General features: G+C 40.3%; 1 protein-coding gene across 1 annotated transcript in view; it reads right to left on the reverse strand.

Annotated features, from left to right (window-relative positions):
• LOC126248471 (klarsicht protein) overlaps positions 1 to 21,520 on the reverse strand; it is an 892,903-nt gene that overhangs the window by 485,309 nt on the left and 386,074 nt on the right. Inside the window, exons 6-7 of the mRNA XM_049949484.1 lie at positions 15,768 to 15,935; positions 14,713 to 14,911 (exon numbers count right to left, since the gene is read on the reverse strand). Of these exons, the coding sequence (XP_049805441.1) occupies positions 14,713 to 14,911; positions 15,768 to 15,935 (367 nt within the window). The remainder of the gene's footprint in view (positions 1 to 14,712; positions 14,912 to 15,767; positions 15,936 to 21,520) is intronic.

Here is a 21,520-nt window from a genome sequence, read left to right on the forward strand (position 1 = left end):
TTAGTTGTTTCTACTCAGGATTATGAAGTATTTCAAAGAACATAATGCAATCACGAACACTTTACCCATGAAGGATATGTAATGCTTTAAATTTGAGTGTATAGGTGTGACTTTACTGTAGGTCTACCCCTTTTGATACAAATAACCAGCAGAAATATGAAGTACTGGTGACAGCTGTCAACATTGAACAAGAGGAAGCACTGATTCTGAAAAACTCAGTTTTCCCCTTTCTCAATAATGTATTGTGAATTATGGATGAATGTCCATAGGTAGATTTCCAGGAACAATCGGACCCGGTTCCCACAGCAGACTGTTAACGAAGGTATGAGCATATGGAATAGGTTTCCACATATGTGAGTGGTTTGAAGGCTTTGTAAGTAACAGTACTCAGTATGACGTGCTCAATGGTGAATGTTCATCAGAGACTTGGGTATCATCAGCAAAGCCCCAGGGAAGTGTGATAGGATTGCTATTATTTTCTGTATACATAAATGATCTGGTGGACAGGACAGGCAGCCATCTGTGATTGTTTGCTGATGATGCTGTAGTGTATGAGAAGGTGTCACTGTTGAGTGGCTATAGGAGAATACAAGTTGACTTGGACACAATTTGTAGTTGATGCGATGAATGGCACCTAGCACTAAAATGTAGAAAAATTTAAGTTAATATGGATGAGTAGGTAAAACAAACCCATTATGTCTGGATACAGCATTAGCAGTGTCCTGCCAAACATAGTCACACAGCTTAAATATCAAGCTGCAACGTCACAAAGTGGTATGAAATGGAATGGGCATGTGAGAACTGTGGTAGGGAAGGTGAATGGTCAACTTCATTTTATTAGGAGAATTTTGGGAAGTATGGTTCATTTATAAAAGAGACCATGTATAGGATGCTAGTGGTGTGGTGTCACCGCAAGGCACCGCACTTGCTAGGTTATAGGCTTCAAATTGTCCGCGGTCCGTCAGTACACATCGGACCCGCGAGTCGTCACTGTCGGTGCTAGCAGACCAAGCACCGCCACTCGGCTGGTCTTATGAGACAAGGTAGCGCACTGGCCAGTTCTACAGCTAACTTTAATAGGAATGGTTCACCTGTTATAGCTTCACAGATCTCATTTGCAAAGATGCTAGTTAGCATAGCCTTCAGCTAAGTCAGTAGCTACCATCTAGCCAGGCGCCACATACAGCTTCAGCATTGACAATTGATCTATATGTGTGAAGCAATCAGAATTGTAAAGAAGTATTCGTAGTTGAGTCTATAACTGCACTTGTAAATATTATTGTCTGAAGTCAAGATCGACGTTCACTGCTGATGCTGAATTAAAGCTAAGTATTCAATTGAATTCCTGTCTACTAACTTTCTAATCACCTAAGATGTTCCAGTACATCCCATCAAGTATAGTTCATTGATCCTCACATCAGCCTACGTGTTCAACACATGCAATTAATGACCACACATCGTGATCAGAGTCAAATTTTGTGACTCAGCCAGGTCACCCTTTTTCCATGAGGCCCATAGTTCCACCTCATACATAACAAGTGCGACCTATTCTTGACTACTGGTTGAGTGTTTGGGATCTGCAACAGGTCAGATTAAAGGAGATATCGAAGTAGAGGCGGGCTGCTGCATTTGTTACCAGCAGGTTCGAACAACATGCAAGTGTTACGGAGATGCTTCAGGAATTCAAATGGGCATCCCAACAGGGAAGGTGATGTTCATTTTGAAAAACAATATTGAGAAAACTTAGACATCCAACATTTGAAGCTGACTGCAGAACAATTCTACTGCTGCCATCATAGGCTTCCCACAAGGATCACAAAGAGACGATAGGAGAAATTACGGCTCAAATGAGGGCATGTAAATAGCCATTTTCCCCCTCACTGTACCTCTGAGTGGAACAGAAAGGAAATTACTGGCAGTGGTAAAGGGTATCCTCAACCAAACACTATATAGTGGCTTGCAGACTATGGATGTAGATGTAGATACATTAAAATTACTTTCATTAAATCAATTGCAGTGAACACTACAAAGTGAACATATTGTGACTTTGAATCCTGTGCACAAGAATACAATAATTTGGAGGAGAATGAGAGATATTTTGGTGAATCCTGTGTACTTAACCACACGCTGCACAGTAACAGCTCTGGCACCACCAAGCAGATACTCTTCATGCCTGGCACCTCAAAGTTCTGAGTAATCACCACCTAGACAGCACTCACAATCTAGAACCCATTTCTGCTTTCACCATGAAACCTACAAAACATCAGATCCATCCACAGCTAGTTCTGTCAGCTGCTACAGTCTTTAAATTAAAACTGTAAAAAGTTTTAGGCATATTCTCCAATTTGAGATATGCTAATCATGCACTCACCAGACAGTAAATTAAAGAAAGACCTGCTTAGTTAAACACTGTCAGCTATTAATTTCGGCCCGTGAACAGATGCAAGCATTAGCTGCCATGATACAGTGTGACATGTTTATGATGCACCATCACCCTACCCAGCCAAGTAAGCAATGAATCCATATGAAGAAATCACAGGGCATGCAAAGCCTGTGACAGAATCAACATTCCATAGAAGAGTTCACTAATGCAAAATTAAAATCTTGTGCATTCTGTGGAATTAATTAAACAAGACAGTTGTTTCTTTTGACATGACAAGTATAATTATTGAAACAACACAGGACGCAAAGCAGTAGTTCATTCCAGCGATATTTAGGAGAACCAATTCTCTCCAGCTCCAACTTTAGCAAACTACCTGGACAATATCACTGTCTCAGGAAAAACTCTGGATGCAGTGTCACATAATTCAGAATCAAGTGCATCTTCTTCCAGTGTGAAGTGCAATACTTAGGGCACATCTTGCCAAAACACGGCATCAGGCCAATGTCAAAACATATATAATCAACTAACAATTTTCTTCCTCCTAAAGACATCAAACAAGTATGTGCCACATTAAGACACACAAACTATCAGGGAAGTTTAAAGAAATTAAAACAAAGTTTGTTACATGCCAAATGTCTTAGAAAGTATGACCCAAACAAAATGTTGACAATCACAGCAGATGCATCAGAATACATTATCGGTGCCATTTTCTTGCATCGAGAGCATGGCTTTTCCATCAAAAACACTGCCAGTGGCTCAGAGAAGTTAGTCACACTGAGGAGGCTCTTGTGATTATTTTCACACATAAAAAGTTTCATGACTACACACACATATGAAGAAACAACCAGTCTTGGTTGCAGTGTTAAAATTTTTTATTATTTCCCAATGATGTGTTTCACCTTTATTTAAGTATCTTTGGACTGGCCGATATTTGTTAGTGATGAGTACATAGGATGCCAGGCATAAAATATTCCATCAGGAAAATGCCCCTTGTCAAGGCTTTAACAGCACAATGCAATGCCTTTATTATGCCATGTGGTGCAAATGCAAAACCAAACAGGATCAGGCCTACAGTTAAGCTTTTATACAGTAAATATGTCGAAGGTGTAGTGGATATTCTGTAATTGTAAATTCACTTTCCTTATGGATCACAAGCCTTGGTGGCTACAATGGATCGAATAATAGTACCTATTCACAAAACTCTGAATGATTGCACCACTGAGTGCTACTTCTGTGAAATTACATTCACAAAATAATTTTCAGGTCAGTAGCTGAAGGAACAAAGGCAGCTTTGCTTTCAGGACAGAGAATAGAATATGACAAAATATTTGATTCTTCAGCAGATGTATGTTTTTCTTTAGATTTAGTCAGTCAAGACACTGTTGAAAACTTCCCACTGAATTCTAATTTAATTGACAGCTTCTGGAAACGGACCTACTTTTATCAAAAGTAAAACAGTACTTTCAGATGTAGTGGCATTTCAATAGGACGTTAATTTATCAACTTGAAATTAACTCACACTGGCCTATCAGAACTGCACGTTACAAAAGTGTCATTCTGGTTCATTCACAATCATATTTGGCATTCATATAACTGATGTGCCTCAATGGGCTATGAATCCATAACCATCTGTGCAGATGCACATTTATCTTCAATCTCCAGCAGCAATCTAAAATTAGCAAGCATGGAGAACATGGACGGGGACTGCACAGTAGTGGTGGGACTAAGAGGGGTGTGCCGAGATAGTCCATGCATTTATGATTAACATTGTATCTGGGTGGTCCAGTGGTTAATGCAACTGCCGAGCAAGTATGAGACCCAAGGTTTGAGTCCCAGCCAGCACAAAATTTCACTCAGTGCCACTGATTCACATAAAGTCCCAATGCAGCTGATATCATCAGTTCCTTCCCCTCGCTTCGCTTCAGTTTCCTTTCAATCACCCCCTCCCTCCTCTAGCTTCAATTTACATAATATCATTCTCAATCGGGAACAACAAAAGTGGGTATTGCACAGGTGCTAAAATTCGAAGTACTTCAAATGCTACATCACTGCCGTTGGGGGCACAGCATGTGCCCAACCCATTACCAGTGCGTACTGCTACTGGAAAAATATAGATAAAGACATAGACATGATGCTGGCTAAATGCCACTTATGTCAAAAATACCAGTCAGCTCTCCCTCAACAATATTTATTGTGACCACAAACATCTGAGCCCTGTTCATGTCTAAACACTGATTTTGCACGACCATTTTTAGGAAACTATTGGATAATCGTCACCAATGCATTTTCCAAATTTCCATATGTGGTTCAACTGTAACAGATTATGTACATCAAAAGTTCTGAGGCTTTGTCGAGTACCTTCTCCACTAAAGGATTATCGAAAGCAATTGTCACAGACAATGGCACTCAGTTTTCACATCAGGAGTTAAAACTTTTTTTGTAAAAGAAATGGTATTTCACACTTCAAAACTACACCATTTATTCCTTAAGCCAATGGACTTTCAGAAAGATTTGTATGAACTTTTGAGTCTCACATGACTGGTTGTTTAGCAATGCGGTAATGACAATGCCTTATTGATTTTTCTCTCTCAGTACAGAGCCACTCCACATGATGCAAAGTCTCCAGTTGAGAAACTATATGAGTGTCCAAATTGCACTTTAATGTCAACTTTAAAGTCACTCATGCATCCACAGCCTAATCTCCAATACCAATCAAGACAGTATTTTTTAAAAGTAAATGATTCATACCCATTACCATGTACGAGAACAGCAACAAAAATTAGGTAACAGGCAATGTTGTACAGCAACTCAGTAATGCCATGTTTCCAATTTAATGTCGACATCATGTCAAAACATACCATAAGAGCCAGAAAATGCCATAACATGCTGATGCACATATAAGCGGAACTCTTAGGCTGTTCTTTTTCAGTTTTTAGAATCAGGAAACTTCTACGTAGCCAGTCATATGGGAGACCTACAGATGCAGCCAGCAGCTGCTCCTGAATTCATCTCCAGCAGCAGGGACATGCTGCAGACTACAAGTGACAACCAGATGGATGGGGACATGGTGCCTCAGATGTGGTTTTCCCAGGTGCCACAGCCAAATGCTGGAAGGAGCAACATGTGTACCCTCTATATTTACATATCACCAAGTGAGGAAGCATGAAACTAATAAAGCCAGTTTCACCAGTTTCCCCTCCCAATGGGAGTAATGCTGTGCATGCAGCCATACAGTACACAACAACAGCACCAGGCAGTGCCACTAAGCATGCTCTCTTCATACCTGGTGCCGCAAAGTATCAAGCAGTCACTGTCTAGATGACAACCATAATCTGAAACCTGTTTTTGCTTCCATCAGGAAATCTTCAAGGTGTCAGATCCACCCACCTACCAATAGTTCCGTCAGCCCCCAAAGGCAACACTGAAACCTGGAACTACTATTTTGTTTTCACCAACAATATCACACATGCAAGATCACTCCACTGGTCGAGGATAAATGTGAGCGCACCATCGCACTCAAGTCAGTTTCTACAGTTCCATATTTATGTATCCACTTGTGCTTCATTAGTTCTTCCATGCTAAAGTTCAAGTCTATAGTTCCAGCAAACATTGATCAGCCATTGTCACCCTAATAGCAAGACACTATTTACGAGTGATCATTGGAGTCTGTCAAATTCAGATTCAAGATTGCACTTAATATATGTCTTAGATAGCAGTCCAGCAGAACTATGTAAGTTAGATACTTAACTTTCAATGTGTTAGGTTAGTTGGAGAATGTATGCAGTTAGAGATTACACAGTGTGACCACACACACTGCAAAAAATGCAAGCTGGCTACTTTGTACAGCAACAAATATTCTATCGTTGAGGTTCATTTTCTACTTCAATGTATGTTAGGTGCTAGACTTTCTTTAGAGAATAGAGCAAGCGAGTCACTGAATGCTCCCTCTGTACTTTTAAGTGTTCAACAATGAAGATAAAAAAAAGAGGCATACAATAAACCTATTGAGAACTGGCCTTGACCAGACCACCCTAAGCCTCATTACATAGTTGATACTTTCACAACAACAAGTGTGTTCAGCATGACAGTATTCTATTTCATGTTGTGACATGCATCATTGTTTCAGGCAATCCATCCAGCATCTGAAGTAACATAAACCACACAACTGCTATGCGCACAAATAGGTAAATGGACATGTTCCCCAAAATTTAGCTCTTGAGTGTGTTGTGTACCAACACGGAAGTATGCTAGTACTCCATTATGTTGGAACTAGATGTTGCTGTGCTTAGCAAAGAGTAATAATTCAAGCAGTTACATAAGCTACAGTTGTGTGTGTAGGTGGAACTGTGTATTGCAGGTTATGATTGCATGCCATTTGAGGCCAGAAGTCCCTGGAAAACTTTTGTTCGTGAGGTCAAACAGCAATTGCAAATGGGCTTTTGTAGTTATATTCCAAATTAAAATAAATGGTATGCATGTAGAAAATATCATGTTAAAGTGCAGAAGGCACCATCAACAACATTTTGATGAATGAACTGTGCCACAAATTCCATACAAAATGTAAAACCAACTGATCCGAGTGGCTGTACCAGCAGAAAAAGCCATGTAAGCAAGTTTCACTCCCTACAATACCCTCCAAATCATTACAGGCTCTGTATTCACAGCACACACATTTGCTGAATGTGTTCAAAATGTTAAAACGTGTGTGAAATCTTATGAGACTTCACACACACACACACACACACACACACACACACACACACACACGGGCGGGGGCGGGGGCGAGGGCGAGGGCAAGGGCGAGGGCGAGGGCGAACCTCCGCCAGGACCGGCCTCACAGTCCATGACTGCAGCGCCTTAGACTGCAGCGCCTTAGACCGCTCGGCTAATCCTGCGCGGCTGCTGAATGTGAATTAAGAAACATCTCTGTTACCACATCCTTGAAATCCCATTTTCGACTTCCGACATGCTAAACACGACCCTATTTCTTGAAAATGGCAATTAGGTAAAGCAAAATAATTGTGATGTAGATGTCTCCTCAACGGTCTCATTGGCAGCTTCTCCACTGTTCCCACTTTATGAAACATACAATCAGGGTTCTCCTCAAGACAATATGCCACCCTCCTAGATGTTCACCTACATCTCTCCAATGGCTTCATCTGTACCTCTGTCCATATTAAACCCACTAAACCCAACAGTACCTGCATTTTGATAGTTGTCATCCTCTACAAAACCAAAAAACTCTCTCTCACTCAGCCTGGCCACCCATGGATGGCATACCTGCAGTGACAAGAACTCTCTTGCCCAGTATTCTTTAAGTCTCATGAGGGTCTTCACAGATAGGCACTACCACCCAAACCTAGTCAGATAAGACTTTTTTTGTGCCATATTCTCACAAAGCCCTAACCCTCCCACCACCCCCAACAACCAGTTGCCAAACAGTGCCCACCCCATTACCCATTATCATCCTGGACTGGAACAACTGAGCTATATCCTTCACCAAGGCTTTGATTATCTACCACCACATCCTGATATAAGTGACATAATACAGGTTGTTTCAAAAATGACCGGTATATTTGAAACGGCAATAAAAACTAAACGAGCAGCGATAGAAATACACCGTTTGTTGCAATATGCTTGGGACAACAGTACATTTTCAGGCAGACAAACTTTCGAAATTACAGTAGTTACAATTTTCAACAACAGATGGCGCTGCGGTCTGGGAAACTCTATAGTACGATATTTTCCACATATCCACCATGCGTAGCAATAATATGGCGTAGTCTCTGAATGAAATTACCCGAAACCTTTGACAACGTGTCTGGCGGAATGGCTTCACATGCAGATGAGATGTACTGCTTCAGCTGTTCAATTGTTTCTGGATTCTGGCGGTACACCTGGTCTTTCAAGTGTCCCCACAGAAAGAAGTCACAGGGGTTCATGTCTGGCGAATAGGGAGGCCAATCCACGCCGCCTCCTGTATGTTTCGGATAGCCCAAAGCAATCACACGATCATCGAAATATCCATTCAGGAAATTAAAGGCGTCGGCCGTGCGATGTAGCCGGGCACCATCTTGCATAAACCACGAGGTGTTCGCAGTGTCGTCTAAGGCAGTTTGTACTGCCACAAATTCACGAAGAATGTCCAGATAGCGTGATGCAGTAATCGTTTCGGATCTGAAAAATGGGCCAATGATTCCTTTGGAAGGAATGGCGGCCCAGACCAGTACTTTTTGAGGATGCAGGGACGATGGGACTGCAACATGGGGCTTTTCGGTTCCCCATATGGGCCAGTTCTGTTTATTGATGAAGCCGTCCAGGTAAAAATAAGCTTCGTCAGTAAACCAAATGCTGCCCACATGCATATCGCCGTCATCAATCCTGTGCACTATATCGTTAGCGAATGTCTCTCGTGCAGCAATGGTAGCGGCGCTAAGGGGTTGCCGCGTTTGAATTTTGTATGGTAGAGGTGTAAACTCTGGCGCATGAGACGATACGTGGACGTTGGCATCATTTGGACCGCAGCTGCAACATGGCGAACGGAAACCCGAGGCCGCTGTTGGATCACCTGCTGCACTAGCTGCGCGTTGCCCTCTGTGGTTGCCGTACGCGGTCGCCCTACCTTTCCAGCATGTTCATCCGTCACGTTCCCAGTCCGTTGAAATTTTTCAAACAGATCCTTTATTGTATCGCTTTTCGGTCCTTTGGTTACATTAAACCTCCGTTGAAAACTTCATCTTGTTGCAACAACACTGTGTTCTAAGGCGGTGGAATTCCAACACCAGAAAAATCCTCTGTTCTAAGGAATAAACCATGTTGTCTACAGCACACCTGCACGTTGTGAACAGCACACGCTTACAGCAGAAAGACGACGTACAGAATGGCGCACCCACAGACTGCGTTGTCTTCTATATCTTTCACATCACTTGCAGCGCCATCTGTTGTTGAAAACTGTAACTACTGTAATTTCGAAAGTTTGTCTGCCTGAAAATGTACTGTTGTCCCAAGCATATTGCAACAAACGGTGTATTTCTATCGCTGCTTGTTTAATTTTTATTGCCGTTTCAAATATACCGGTCATTTTTGAAACACCCTGTATATCCATGATCACTGCCACCCCTCCTGAAGTGGTACTCCCTCACTCAATTGATCTAAACAACATCATATTCCATACCTATGCCACTCCTAATCCAAATCCCTTGCCACATGGAGCATACCCCATGGAAGACAAAGGTGCAATACCTGCCCAATCCACCATCCCAGCACTTCCTACTCAACTGCAGTCACAGGTTCAGCCTACCCAATCAGAGGCAGGGCCACCTGTGAAAGCAGCCATGTGGTTTACTACCTCTGCTGCAATCACTGCTTTCGGCTGCTCCACGATCTATGTCATTTGGATCATTCTTTCCATCACCAGCTTTTCTGCACTATGGAAATGTTACACAAATCAATGAGAATCAAATAGTAAAGTTACTACAAAATGAAAAAGTTTCTTAACTGTCAGTAAAATCATATATGCTACAACAAACATATTGTCAGGTAGTGGTATCTGTTGCATGACTGTAGCTTGCAGTTTTTATTGGGTCACATAAATGTGTAAAATTTCAGACAGAGCTAAGGACAACATTTATAATTAAAAAAAGACAATACCCAGCCAATCCAATCTTCCAGCCAATGAATGCTACTGATTTTCTCTTAATCAATTTTTAGATTTTATATTGATCAACAAACTTATTTGTAGCTTACAATACTGCTCTATTTGCCTTTCTGAGGAGCACAACTGCTGCTGTTTCCAAAAAATGGAGATTTGCTTTTTCTTCATTAGGTCTTTAGGATATTTGAAGATTTCATTTGTTTGCGCACCCCATGTAGCTCGTAACAAACAATTCCATTCCATTAAATTTAAGATTTTAACTTACTCTGACTATTTTTGAATTTAAGAAATTATGGCAGGATCTTCCTGCTTGTACTAACAGTATAGTTACATTTTAATTAACTGTAGAGGGGCCCGAAGACTCGATGATTTTCCTTACACTTGTGTGCTTGCGAACACTTTCAAGAACTGTGGATGCTGGCAAGCATAATGTGTAGCTCCTTAATGCAGACAACCTTGATGAAGACCTGTGAAGGGCAAGATTATGTATACCGTATCAGTGATGAGGACTGTAGAAGGCAAGGTGAAATCCAATGCAGGCACATTTCCTATTCCTACCAAAGAGTGCCACACAACACAATTAGTTCTCTCTTTATGATGGACTTAGTACTATTAGCTGTGTCATATTTACTGCTTGCGAGACAGAAGAGCAAAATCAGCTGCCTGGTGCTAAGGAAATCTGCACCATATCCTTCCCACATTGCTAACTGAAAATGGGTAACGAAAACATTTTACAACCGATATTCATAACCACTACAGTAACTACAATAATAATCTGGTAAAGTTACCCCAACCACAGATGTCAAAATGCTTCTGATCATGACACATTTCATTCCATGTGTGTTGTTTCCTCTAGTTACCTCAATAAACATACTGTGGAAAATGTTACGTGATTTGAAATAATCATTTCATTTGCTGCACAAAAAGATAAAAGATATGCATATGATGATCTGGTTGAAATATAACTGTTGAACCTAATAACAAAACAACAATATTTTGAGAAGAAAAAGAGCACAAGCAGCATGATGGGATTAGGGACAAGGGACACTTACCCGGACACTTTTCTCTGAAGGGATCTCGAGAGTTTCAAATGAGGAGGGAATAGGGTTGAATAAAATTTAGAGAGAAAGATCAACTGGCTGCCATGTTATCCACTGCTAATAGTTTCATCTGGATGTGCTATGGAGGGACATGGGTTCAACAGACCACTCTCACAACAGTTGTCAGCTTTCTTGACCTCGGAGTTGCTACCTCTCACTCATGTAGCTCCTTAATTGGCATCACAAGGTTGAGTGCAACCTGTTCCTGTCTTTCCACCAAGGAAAAGCTCTTGCAGTATTGGGAATCAAACCCAAATCCTCTACCTAGCAGCAGTCTGACCACTGAGTTACAAAGGTGGACCAGGAGGAAAATGAGGAATATTTAATCCTGACAACCACCCACCACTACCTGCTTCAGTCCTGTGACAGGCACCTCTTACCCTAAAACAACTATTGCAGTTTGTCAGTGTAGTCAAAACACCTGTTCAGTGAACTACTATAAAGAAATATCTATACCTACCAACCACTAAACCACATCCAGAGGCAAACTATAACACAGTTACATCACATTTGCACAGCACAACATAGTGATTTCAACAACTGTGGCACTATTCATGCTACTTTGACAGTCCCCACCCCTCCAACAGCAGCTCGATTTAATTATGGAAGCATAAAATGTTCCTCCAGTACATGACATCATCCCAGCTATTAATATCCATCATTCCCTGTACATCACTTGTGTCTACTCCCCTTCCACCTTCCTGTGTGTTCTCCAGCAACTATCTTGCCCTATTGTATTATTGCATTAACAGCCCTTCACTCTCTCAATAAATGTATTTACTTTTATCCTGTGTGTGTGTGTGTGTGTGTGTGTGTGTGTGTGTGTGTGTGTGTGTGTGTGTGTGAGAGAGAGAGAGAGAGAGAGAGAGAGAGAGAGAGAGAGAGAGCGCATGTGCGCGCCACTGCACCTTTCTCTCAGGAACATCCACTACCTCCATTCTCCTTCAAGAGCCAACCGTATTTCTACTACGAAATTCAACTCACATCTGATTAGGGAAGGATGGGGAAGGAAATCTGCCATGGCCTTTCAAAGGCATCAACCCAGCATTTGACTGAAGCAATTTAGGGAAATCACAGAAAACATAAATCAGGAGGACCGGATGCAGTTTTAAATCATCATCCTTCCAAATGTGAGACCAGTGTGCTAACCACTATGCTACCTTACTTGGTAAGTTCATAAAGTAACCAACCTTGATCAGATTAGTAAACAGACATCTTTACTATAAGAGCACAGGCTTTTTGCAGTCTGAGTCCAAATGTGTGTGTCCGCATCTCATGTGATAAAACCGTTAACGTGTCATTTGTGCCATTACCTAATGGCTGCAATGCATAATCATTAATCAGTTTATATGTTTGGCCACTGTAATTTATTGAATGGCACTGGTGTTCTCCTTGTTGGCAAATAAAGTAAAGATATTGTCTTGCCACAAGTTTTGGAGAGCATTTCTTTCTCCTGAGGCTTTATTGAACTTCATGGATAGAGCCTGAGAAAGAATGCAGCAGGTGACTAGCTTTATATATTTTGCACCATTGTTGAAAAACTTTGGTATCGCCTGATCTACTTCACTAATGACACCTGTTACAGGAGCAGCCCTTCTCTAACACCAAACATGGTACATCATCCTTAATCTTTTCCCTGAGATTCAACATGGTCTTTTGTCATGGTGTATCTTCTTATGGTATTTATCCTTTGAGCTGATCATACTTTGCAGTCAGAGGAACCTTTGATAGTTGTTTCATCCAGTCAGTTAGTACTGTGTGTACTGTGTCATGATCCCGCTGAGTGATTCTAAATGACCCGAAGTTCAGTTCCTGCCATGTATTACGTATCCTCTTTCTCACCAAGGATTCCTTCTTACCTATCTTTTATTTTAGCTGCAGCCACAGAATCTGTGTATACATTTATCATGGAACACAGGAACAGTTTGCATTTCATAGCATCTTGATACACAAGATAAGGTTCTAACACACTTGTTTCAAACACACACACACACACACACACACACACACACACACACACATATTCATTTTTTCTCACCTCATTGCCATGCGATAAAGTATTTCTTTCAATCATCATTTTTTTCCTACTATTCCTGTTCACAACATTGAAGTCTGTTTTCATTTATCTTCTGTTCTTCAGTTTTGCTTCTTCCCTTCTACCTGCACTTCATTTGCCTACATCTGCATCAATACTCCGCAAACCACAATGAAATAATTATCATCACTTAGTATGGTTTCTTCCCATTCCATTCACATGGTTTTAGTATATTCTTCTATTCCTCATTTAAATCTGGTTCTTGGAACTTTGTAAGCAAGCTTTCTCCGAATACTCCATATCTATCTTCAAGCATCTGCCAGTTCAGTTTCTGTATCACCTTTGACATTCTCATATGGGTCAAACAAACATGTGACCCTTTGTGCTGCCCTGGTTTGTATACATTCGATAGCCCCCACAAGTCCCTATTTGGCACACATCCTACACAATTGACCAATCTTTCATGGTGGATCACAATAGTGTTTTGTACGCAATATCCTTTGTAGACTGATTGTGCTGTTTTATTGGTATCCAACATTGCAACATTTTTCTGCCACACTCTCGCAACAATAAACAAATCTCTCAGGATCAGTTTTTGCTTATGAGACATACAAAAAGTATTCTTTGAACAAGTGAAGTCTTCTTTGCCATCTTAAGTGAACAAATAGCTTCATATCACTCATGAGAGAGTGTAAGCCAGGTGTTATTATCCACAATTTTTGTGACCGATTCTGTATAATGGGAGTAATTTTCAATTACCTGTTTCTGGAGATAGGTTTTCTCCTTTTACAGTATGAGCCTCTCCAAACTTTCAGTATTTATTATGCAGTTTATATTAAGTTTGTTACTAATATATTACTACTAATATTAATACTGATATTACTAATAATACATACAATTTGAATAATCTTCAAGTAATTAAGTTTGCAGACAAACTGGAAGTTCAGTGGACTGTTAGCAGAGGATTCTGAAAAGCAGTTCGGAGACCATACAAATATACTCCATCCGTACAAATTGCTAAATTAAAGGCTCCCATCACATTTTTCTGTCTGTATGTGAAGACTAATATCAGGAACTACTGTAGCAATTTTGACACGGCTTTCACCAATAGGCAGATTCATGAGGAAGGCTTATGTAAATAATTTATTCCCACTACACCAGACAAGTAGTCCAGCTGTAGATTCTTAGTGCTGCCCACAAGAAGCTGGCACAGATCGCTAGTTCATATTAAAATGTGCTATCAATATTATACAGAATGTAATTGTGCATTGTCTGTACAATGAAACATTATAAAGTCATGTAAAATAAAACATTAATGTTGGCAGAAATTTGTAGTCATCTGCTTTGAACAAGCTGCTGTAAGCCTTAGCATCACTAAATCAGAGGTAAATATTAATTCCAGTTAATAACAGGGCATGATCATCAGATAAATCCATCTGTAACACCAATGTGAAACACAGACAGCCAATACAGTATAACAGAAAGTATCACCAGAATGTTATGAATTATTTTTCAGAATGGTACTAGAAATTTGACTTACTTGCATACTGATCCATTTTATCAGATTTGTTTTTGCATGGAGAAATAGCCTGTTCCAACATGTCCCATTTAGTATTCAAATGAGCAACTCTCCACGATACTTCATCTCTCACATCAGGATACCTTGAAAGTAGTTTCCGTGCTTGGTCATTGAACACTTTACGGCGGTAACAATTGCGTCGCATCTCTTCCAAATGACTCTGTGAATGAGATTCCACAGATAATCTCAAATTATATTGTATAATGTTGATGATGGCAGAATTGTTATTTACAATCAAAATGACTATCGTTCAAAACTGATAATACCAGAACAAGATGCTTACTAATAAAATATTTATGATGTACAACTGTGAAAAAAATTTAACACAGTGGGTTGGCTGTGCACCGACATATTTTGGTATGAAGTTTCAAATTCCAATCTCTCTTTTAAATGAAAATACTGATATTGTAATGTACAAGAGTGTGAATATTATGGAAAATTATGTTAACTTGACAAACTTTGCTATTCTCCTACACTCATTTGTAAGTAACTGCACTGTAACTCAGCCAGACAACAAATCAAAAACTTTACTCCATAGGCCCCCAGACACAATGTTCCAGATTAATATTTTCACTTTTATTTATTTTTTTGTTTTTATCATCGACATTTATGGATGGTATATGAGAAGAAATATTGTCCACCACTGACTCCTGTGTAAGCCTAAATGTTTTTTTTTTTTTTTTTTTACTGTCATGGTCATTGGGAAGTCTTCTACTGAAGAAGAGTAGTTGTGAAGTAGGTATGATTTCACCTTGTGTTTGAAGTTAAATTTCTCATACAATAAATTATTTACACCTCTGCGTAGACAATCAAAATTTATGCTTTTGAGAGCATATACTAAATTATCGTTTTCTTTGGTTAAGTATGGAGTAACTGATCTGTCTGTCTACAGGTGGCACTGTTTCGTGCATGTATTCTATAGCTTTATCTCTTGAACTGTCCCTGTCAATCTTCTGAGCTACTTCAAGAAAGTGACTCTACATTACGAAAATTAACAAATTTCAGCGGACACTCACAGTTCTGAGATTCTGATCCATAACACTGTCTTCCTTGCCATAAACAGCCTCTTGAATACTATTAAGCCAAGAATAGATTTCAGAGAACTGATTTATAAACTCATTGAAACTCCATGTCAAAGCAGGTGCCACATCCTGGTCGTCCCATGAAAGCTCTCCACTTGCCTCCTAAAACAATGAATTAGCAGATTAAGTAGCAAAATAGAGTTATTATGTACGATAATAAATCACATTATGTTTGAGTAAAATTAGACCTTTGGAAAAATCAATAATGAAGGAAAAAATGTATGTCCAGCACATACTGTCTTACTTTTTTTGTGGCATAGATTCAAAACTAATAAACACATGGACATGCAATTAACACATGTAACTCATTAGCATCTCAAGTTTGTTTTACACTTGCCTTATTTTGTGTCTACTTAGATGTGTAAGGCACAATACTTAAGTTACTAACAGTCAGACTTTTAATTTTTTTTATGTCTGCTCGAATGTGCAGAGGTAACTTTCGCTATCATATTCTGATTCACTATCACGCAGCAACAAAGGAACTCAAGAGTAGAGTACTGCAAACATTACACTATAATGTGATGTTCCAGTTTTCCTGTACATGTTTGATGTTGGTAACAAAGGAAAGTCCTATTTACATGCTGTCTCACACACAACTGTATGTGCTACATTGTACCTGAAGTAAAGTGATAATCCATTTACATTAACAAAGCGCTCAATAGTTTACTTTTCAGTTGGTTTGTATCTGATATCTTAATGAAGATACTTCCATTAACAGGAAAAGTAACTTTCTTCCTGACTTTCCAACAGTTCATGACTCAGTAACATAGAACGTTGTGCTCCACATGTACATCTTCAGTAATTTCTTCTTCAACTTGAGGCCTGCATTTGACATTAGTAGGTTTCTTTCAGTCAAAAGTGCCGGCCTCTTCACCATTGTTGATCTGCTTCTTATATCCCCCTTGCTTTGTCCGTCATGCATTATTTTGCTTCCAAGGTAGCAGAATTCCTCCCCTTTATCTATTACACAGTCTCCAACCTCAATGTTAAGTTTATCGCTTACCTCCTTCCTGCTGTTTCCTATTACTTTTCGTCTTTCTCTCATTTATTCTCAGCCCTTATTCTGTGCTCATTAGCTTGTTCATTCCATTCAACATGTCCTGTAATTCACACTCACTTTAATTGGGGATCCAATGCCATCAGAATATCTGCATCTGCATCTACACTGCATGAGCCATCTTATGGAGTGTGGCTGAGGATGCATCTAATACAATTATCATTTACCTGCTTCCCTGTTCCATTTGTGAAAGATGCATAGGAAGAAGAAGAAGAAGAAGAAGAAGAAACACAATAACCCTATATATGAGCTCTAATTTCAATTACTTTTTCACCATGGTCATTTTACAAGACATACTTGGGAGTAAGTAATATATCATCTGACCATTTCCCGAGCGAGGTGGTGCAGTGGTTAGCACACCAGGCTCGTATTCAGGAGGATAACAGTTCAACCCTGTGTCCAGCCTTCCTGATTTAGGTTTTCCATGATTTCCCTAAATAACTTCACGCAAATGCTGGCATGGTTCCTTTCATAGGGCACAGCCGACTTCCTTCCCCATCCTTCCCTAATCCAACGAGACCGATGACCTCACTGTTTGGTCTCTTCCACCAAATCAATCAATCAATCAATCAATCAATCAATCAATCAGACTATCCTCCAAATATACACTCTTGGAATTTAAGCAGTAAATCTCTCCATGATACACAGCTTCTCTCTTGTAGCCTCTAGCAGCCGAGTCTGTTTATTATCTCCACAGTACTCTCGAACTTGTTAAATGATCCCATGACATAATGTGCCACTTTTCATTTGATCTTCACTATCTCTTTCATTAATCCAATCTAGTAAGGGTTCCAGAATGATGAACAGTACTACAGAACCGGTCTAACCAATGTTTACTAAGGCTCTTCCTTAAATTTCCTTCAGATTCTTCCAATCCATGTCAGTCTGGCACCTAATTCTTGTACAGTTAGTTTTCTGTGGTCATTCCACTTAAGACGACTCCAGGAAATTACTGCTAGGTACTCTATGGTTGTTACTGCTTCCAGAGGTTTTTGCCAACAGTGCAAATTAACAGTAATAGATCTCTTACACAATGGAAACTCCAGGTAGGAATAACAACACTGTAGGAAAATATACATTGTTGTTGTTGTTGTGGTCTTCAGTCCTGAGACTGGTTTGATGCAGCTCTCCATGCTACTCTATCCTGTGCAAGCTTCTTCATCTCCCAGTACCTACTGCAACCTACATCCTTCTGAATCTGCTTAGTGTATGCATCTCTTGGTCTCCCCCTACGATTTTTACCCTCCACGCTGCCCTCCAATACTAAATTGGTGATCCCTTGATGCCTCAGAACATGTCCTACCAACCGATCCCTTCTTCTGGTCAAGTTGTGCCACAAACTCCTCTTCTCCCCAATCCTGTTCAGTACCTCCTCATTAGTTATGTGATCTACCCATCTAATCTTCAGCATTCTTCTGTAGCACCACATTTCGAAAGCTTCTATTCTCTTCTTGTCCAAACTATTTATCGTCCATGTTTCACTTCCATACATGGCTACACTCCATACAAATACTTTCAGAAAAGACTTCCTGACACTTAAATCTATACTCGATGTTAACAAATTTCTCTTCTTCAGAAACTCTTTCCTTGCCATTGCCAGTCTACGTTTTATATCCTCTCTACTTCGACCATCATCAGTTATTTTGCTCCCCAAATAGCAAAACTCCTTTACTACTTTAAGTGTCTCATTTCCTAATCTAATACCATCAACATCACCCGACTTAATTCGACTACATTCCATTATCCTCGTTTTGCTTTTGTTGATGTTCATCTTATATCCTCCCTTCAAGACACCATCCATTCCATTCAACTGCTCTTCCAAGTCCTTTGCTGTCTCTGACAGAATTACAATGTCATCGGCGAACCTCAAAGTTTTTATTTCTTCTCCATGGATTTTAATACCTACTCCGAATTTTTCTTTTGTTTCCTTTACTGCTTGCTCAATATACAGATTGAATAACATCGGGGAGAGGCTACAACCCTGTCTTACTCCCTTCCCAACCACTGCTTCCCTTTCATGTCCCTCGACTCTTATAACTGCCATCTGGTTTCTGTACAAATTGTAAATAGCCTTTCGCTCCCTGTATTTTACCCCTGCCACCTTTAGAATTTGAAAGAGAGTATTCCAGTCAACATTGTCAAAAGCTTTCTCTAAGTCTACAAATGCTAGAAACGTAGGTTTGCCTTTCCTTAATCTTTCTTCTAAGATAAGTCGTAAGGTCAGTATTGCCTCACGTGTCCCAGTATTTCTACGGAATCCAAACTGATCTTCCCCGAGGTCGGCTTCTACTAGTTTTTCCATTCGTCTGTAAAGAATTCGTGTTAGTATTTTGCAGCTGTGGCTTATTAAACTGATTGTTCGGTAATTCTCACATCTGTCAACACCTGCTTTCTTTGGGATTGGAATTATTATATTCTTCTTGAAGTCTGAGGGTATTTCGCCTGTTTCATACATCTTGCTCACCAGATGGTAGAGTTTTGTCAGGACTGGCTCTCCCAAGGCCGTCAGTAGTTCCAATGGAATGTTGTCTACTCCGGGGGCCTTGTTTCGACTCAGGTCTTTCAGTGCTCTGTCAAACTCTTCACGCAGTATCGTATCTCCCATTTCATCTTCATCTACATCCTCTTCCATTTCCATAATATTGTCCTCAAGTACATCGCCCTTGTATAGACCCTCTATATACTCCTTCCACCTTTCTGCTTTCCCTTCTTTGCTTAGAACTGGGTTTCCATCTGAGCTCTTGATGTTCATACAAGTGGTTCTCTTATCTCCAAAGGTCTCTTTAATTTTCCTGTAGGCAGTATCTATCTTACCCCTAGTAAGATAAGCCTCTACATCCTTACATTTGTCCTCTAGCCATCCCTGCTTAGCCATTTTGCACTACCTGTCGATCTCATTTTTGAGACGTTTGTATTCCTTTTTGCCTGCTTCATTTACTGCATTTTTATATTTTCTCCTTTCATCAATTAAATTCAATATTTCTTCTGTTACCCAAGGATTTCTACTAGCCCTCGTCTTTTTACCTACTTGATCCTCTGCTGCCTTCACTACTTCATCCCTCAAAGCTACCCATTCTTCTTCTACTGTATTTCTTTCCCCCATTCCTGTCAATTGTTCCCTTATGCTCTCCCTGAAACTCTGTACAACCTCTGGTTCTTTCAGTTTATCCAGGTCCCATCTCCTTAAATTCCCACCTTTTTGCAGTTTCTTCAGTTTAAATCTACAGGTCATAACCAATAGATTGTGGTCAGAGTCCACATCTGCCCCTGGAAATGTCTTACAATTTAAAACCTGGTTCCTAAATCTCTGTCTTACCATTATATAATCAATCTGATACCTTTTAGTATCTCCAGGGTTCTTCCATGTATACAACCTTCTATCATGATTCTTAAACCAAGTGTTAGCTATGATTAAATTGTGCTCTGTGCAAAATTCTACCAGGCGGCTTCCTCTTTCATTTCTTAGCCCCAATCCATATTCACCTACTACGTTTCCTTCTCTCCCTTTTCCTACACTCGAATTCCAGTCACCCATAACTATTAAATTTTCGTCTCCCTTCACAATCTGAATAATTTATTTTATTTCATCATACATTTCTTCAATTTCTTCGTCATCTGCAGAGCTAGTTGGCATATAAACTTGTACTACTGTAGTAGGTGTGGGCTTCGTATCTATCTTGGCCACAATAATGCGTTCACTAAGCTGTTTGTAGTAGCTTACCCGCGTTCCTATTTTCCTATTCATTATTAAACCTACTCCTGCATTACCCCTATTTGATTTTGTATTTATAACCCTGTAGTCACCTGACCAGAAGTCTTGTTCCTCCTGCCACCGAACTTCACTAATTCCCACTATATCTAACTTTAACCTATCCATTTCCCTTTTCAAATTTTCTAACCTACCTGCCCGATTAAGGGACCTGACATTCCACGCTCCGATCCGTAGAACGCCAGTTTTCTTTCTCCTGATAACGACATCCTCTTGAGTAGTCCCCACCCGGAGATCCGAATGGGGGACTATTTTACCTCCGGAATATTTTACCCAAGAGGACGCCATCATCATTTAATCATACAGTAAAGCTGCATGCCCTCAGGAAAAATTACGGCCGTAGTTTCCCCTTGCTTTCAGCCGTTCGCAGTACCAGCACAGCAAGGCCGTTTTGGTTATTGTTACAAGGCCAGATCAGTCAATCATCCAGACTGTTGCCCTTGCAACTACTGAAAAGGCTGCTGCCCCTCTTCAGGAACCACACGTTTGTCTGGCCTCTCAACAGATACCCCTCCGTTGTGGTTGTACCTACGGTACGGCTATCTGTATCGATGAGGCACGCAAGCCTCCCCACCAACGGCAAGGTCCATGGTTCATGGGACCATAATGATAACATGCTAAGTTGCAGACAGGCACAATTAAAACACACTTATATGCAAGCTTTTGGTCACAACCTTCATCAGAAAAAGAGAAACACCACCATTCATTCACAAGCAAGCACAACTCTTGCACACATGACCGCCAACTCCAGCAGCTCGGGCCACACGGCATTGGGCCCAAACCTGTGATGGAGGTGTACACTGTCCCATTGTAGTAACATACGATTCCCAGCATTCTTGTTTCTTGTCTTGTATTAGGTGT

This window comes from Schistocerca nitens, chromosome 3, assembly GCF_023898315.1.
Source record: "Schistocerca nitens isolate TAMUIC-IGC-003100 chromosome 3, iqSchNite1.1, whole genome shotgun sequence".
Taxonomy (NCBI): domain Eukaryota; kingdom Metazoa; phylum Arthropoda; class Insecta; order Orthoptera; family Acrididae; genus Schistocerca; species Schistocerca nitens.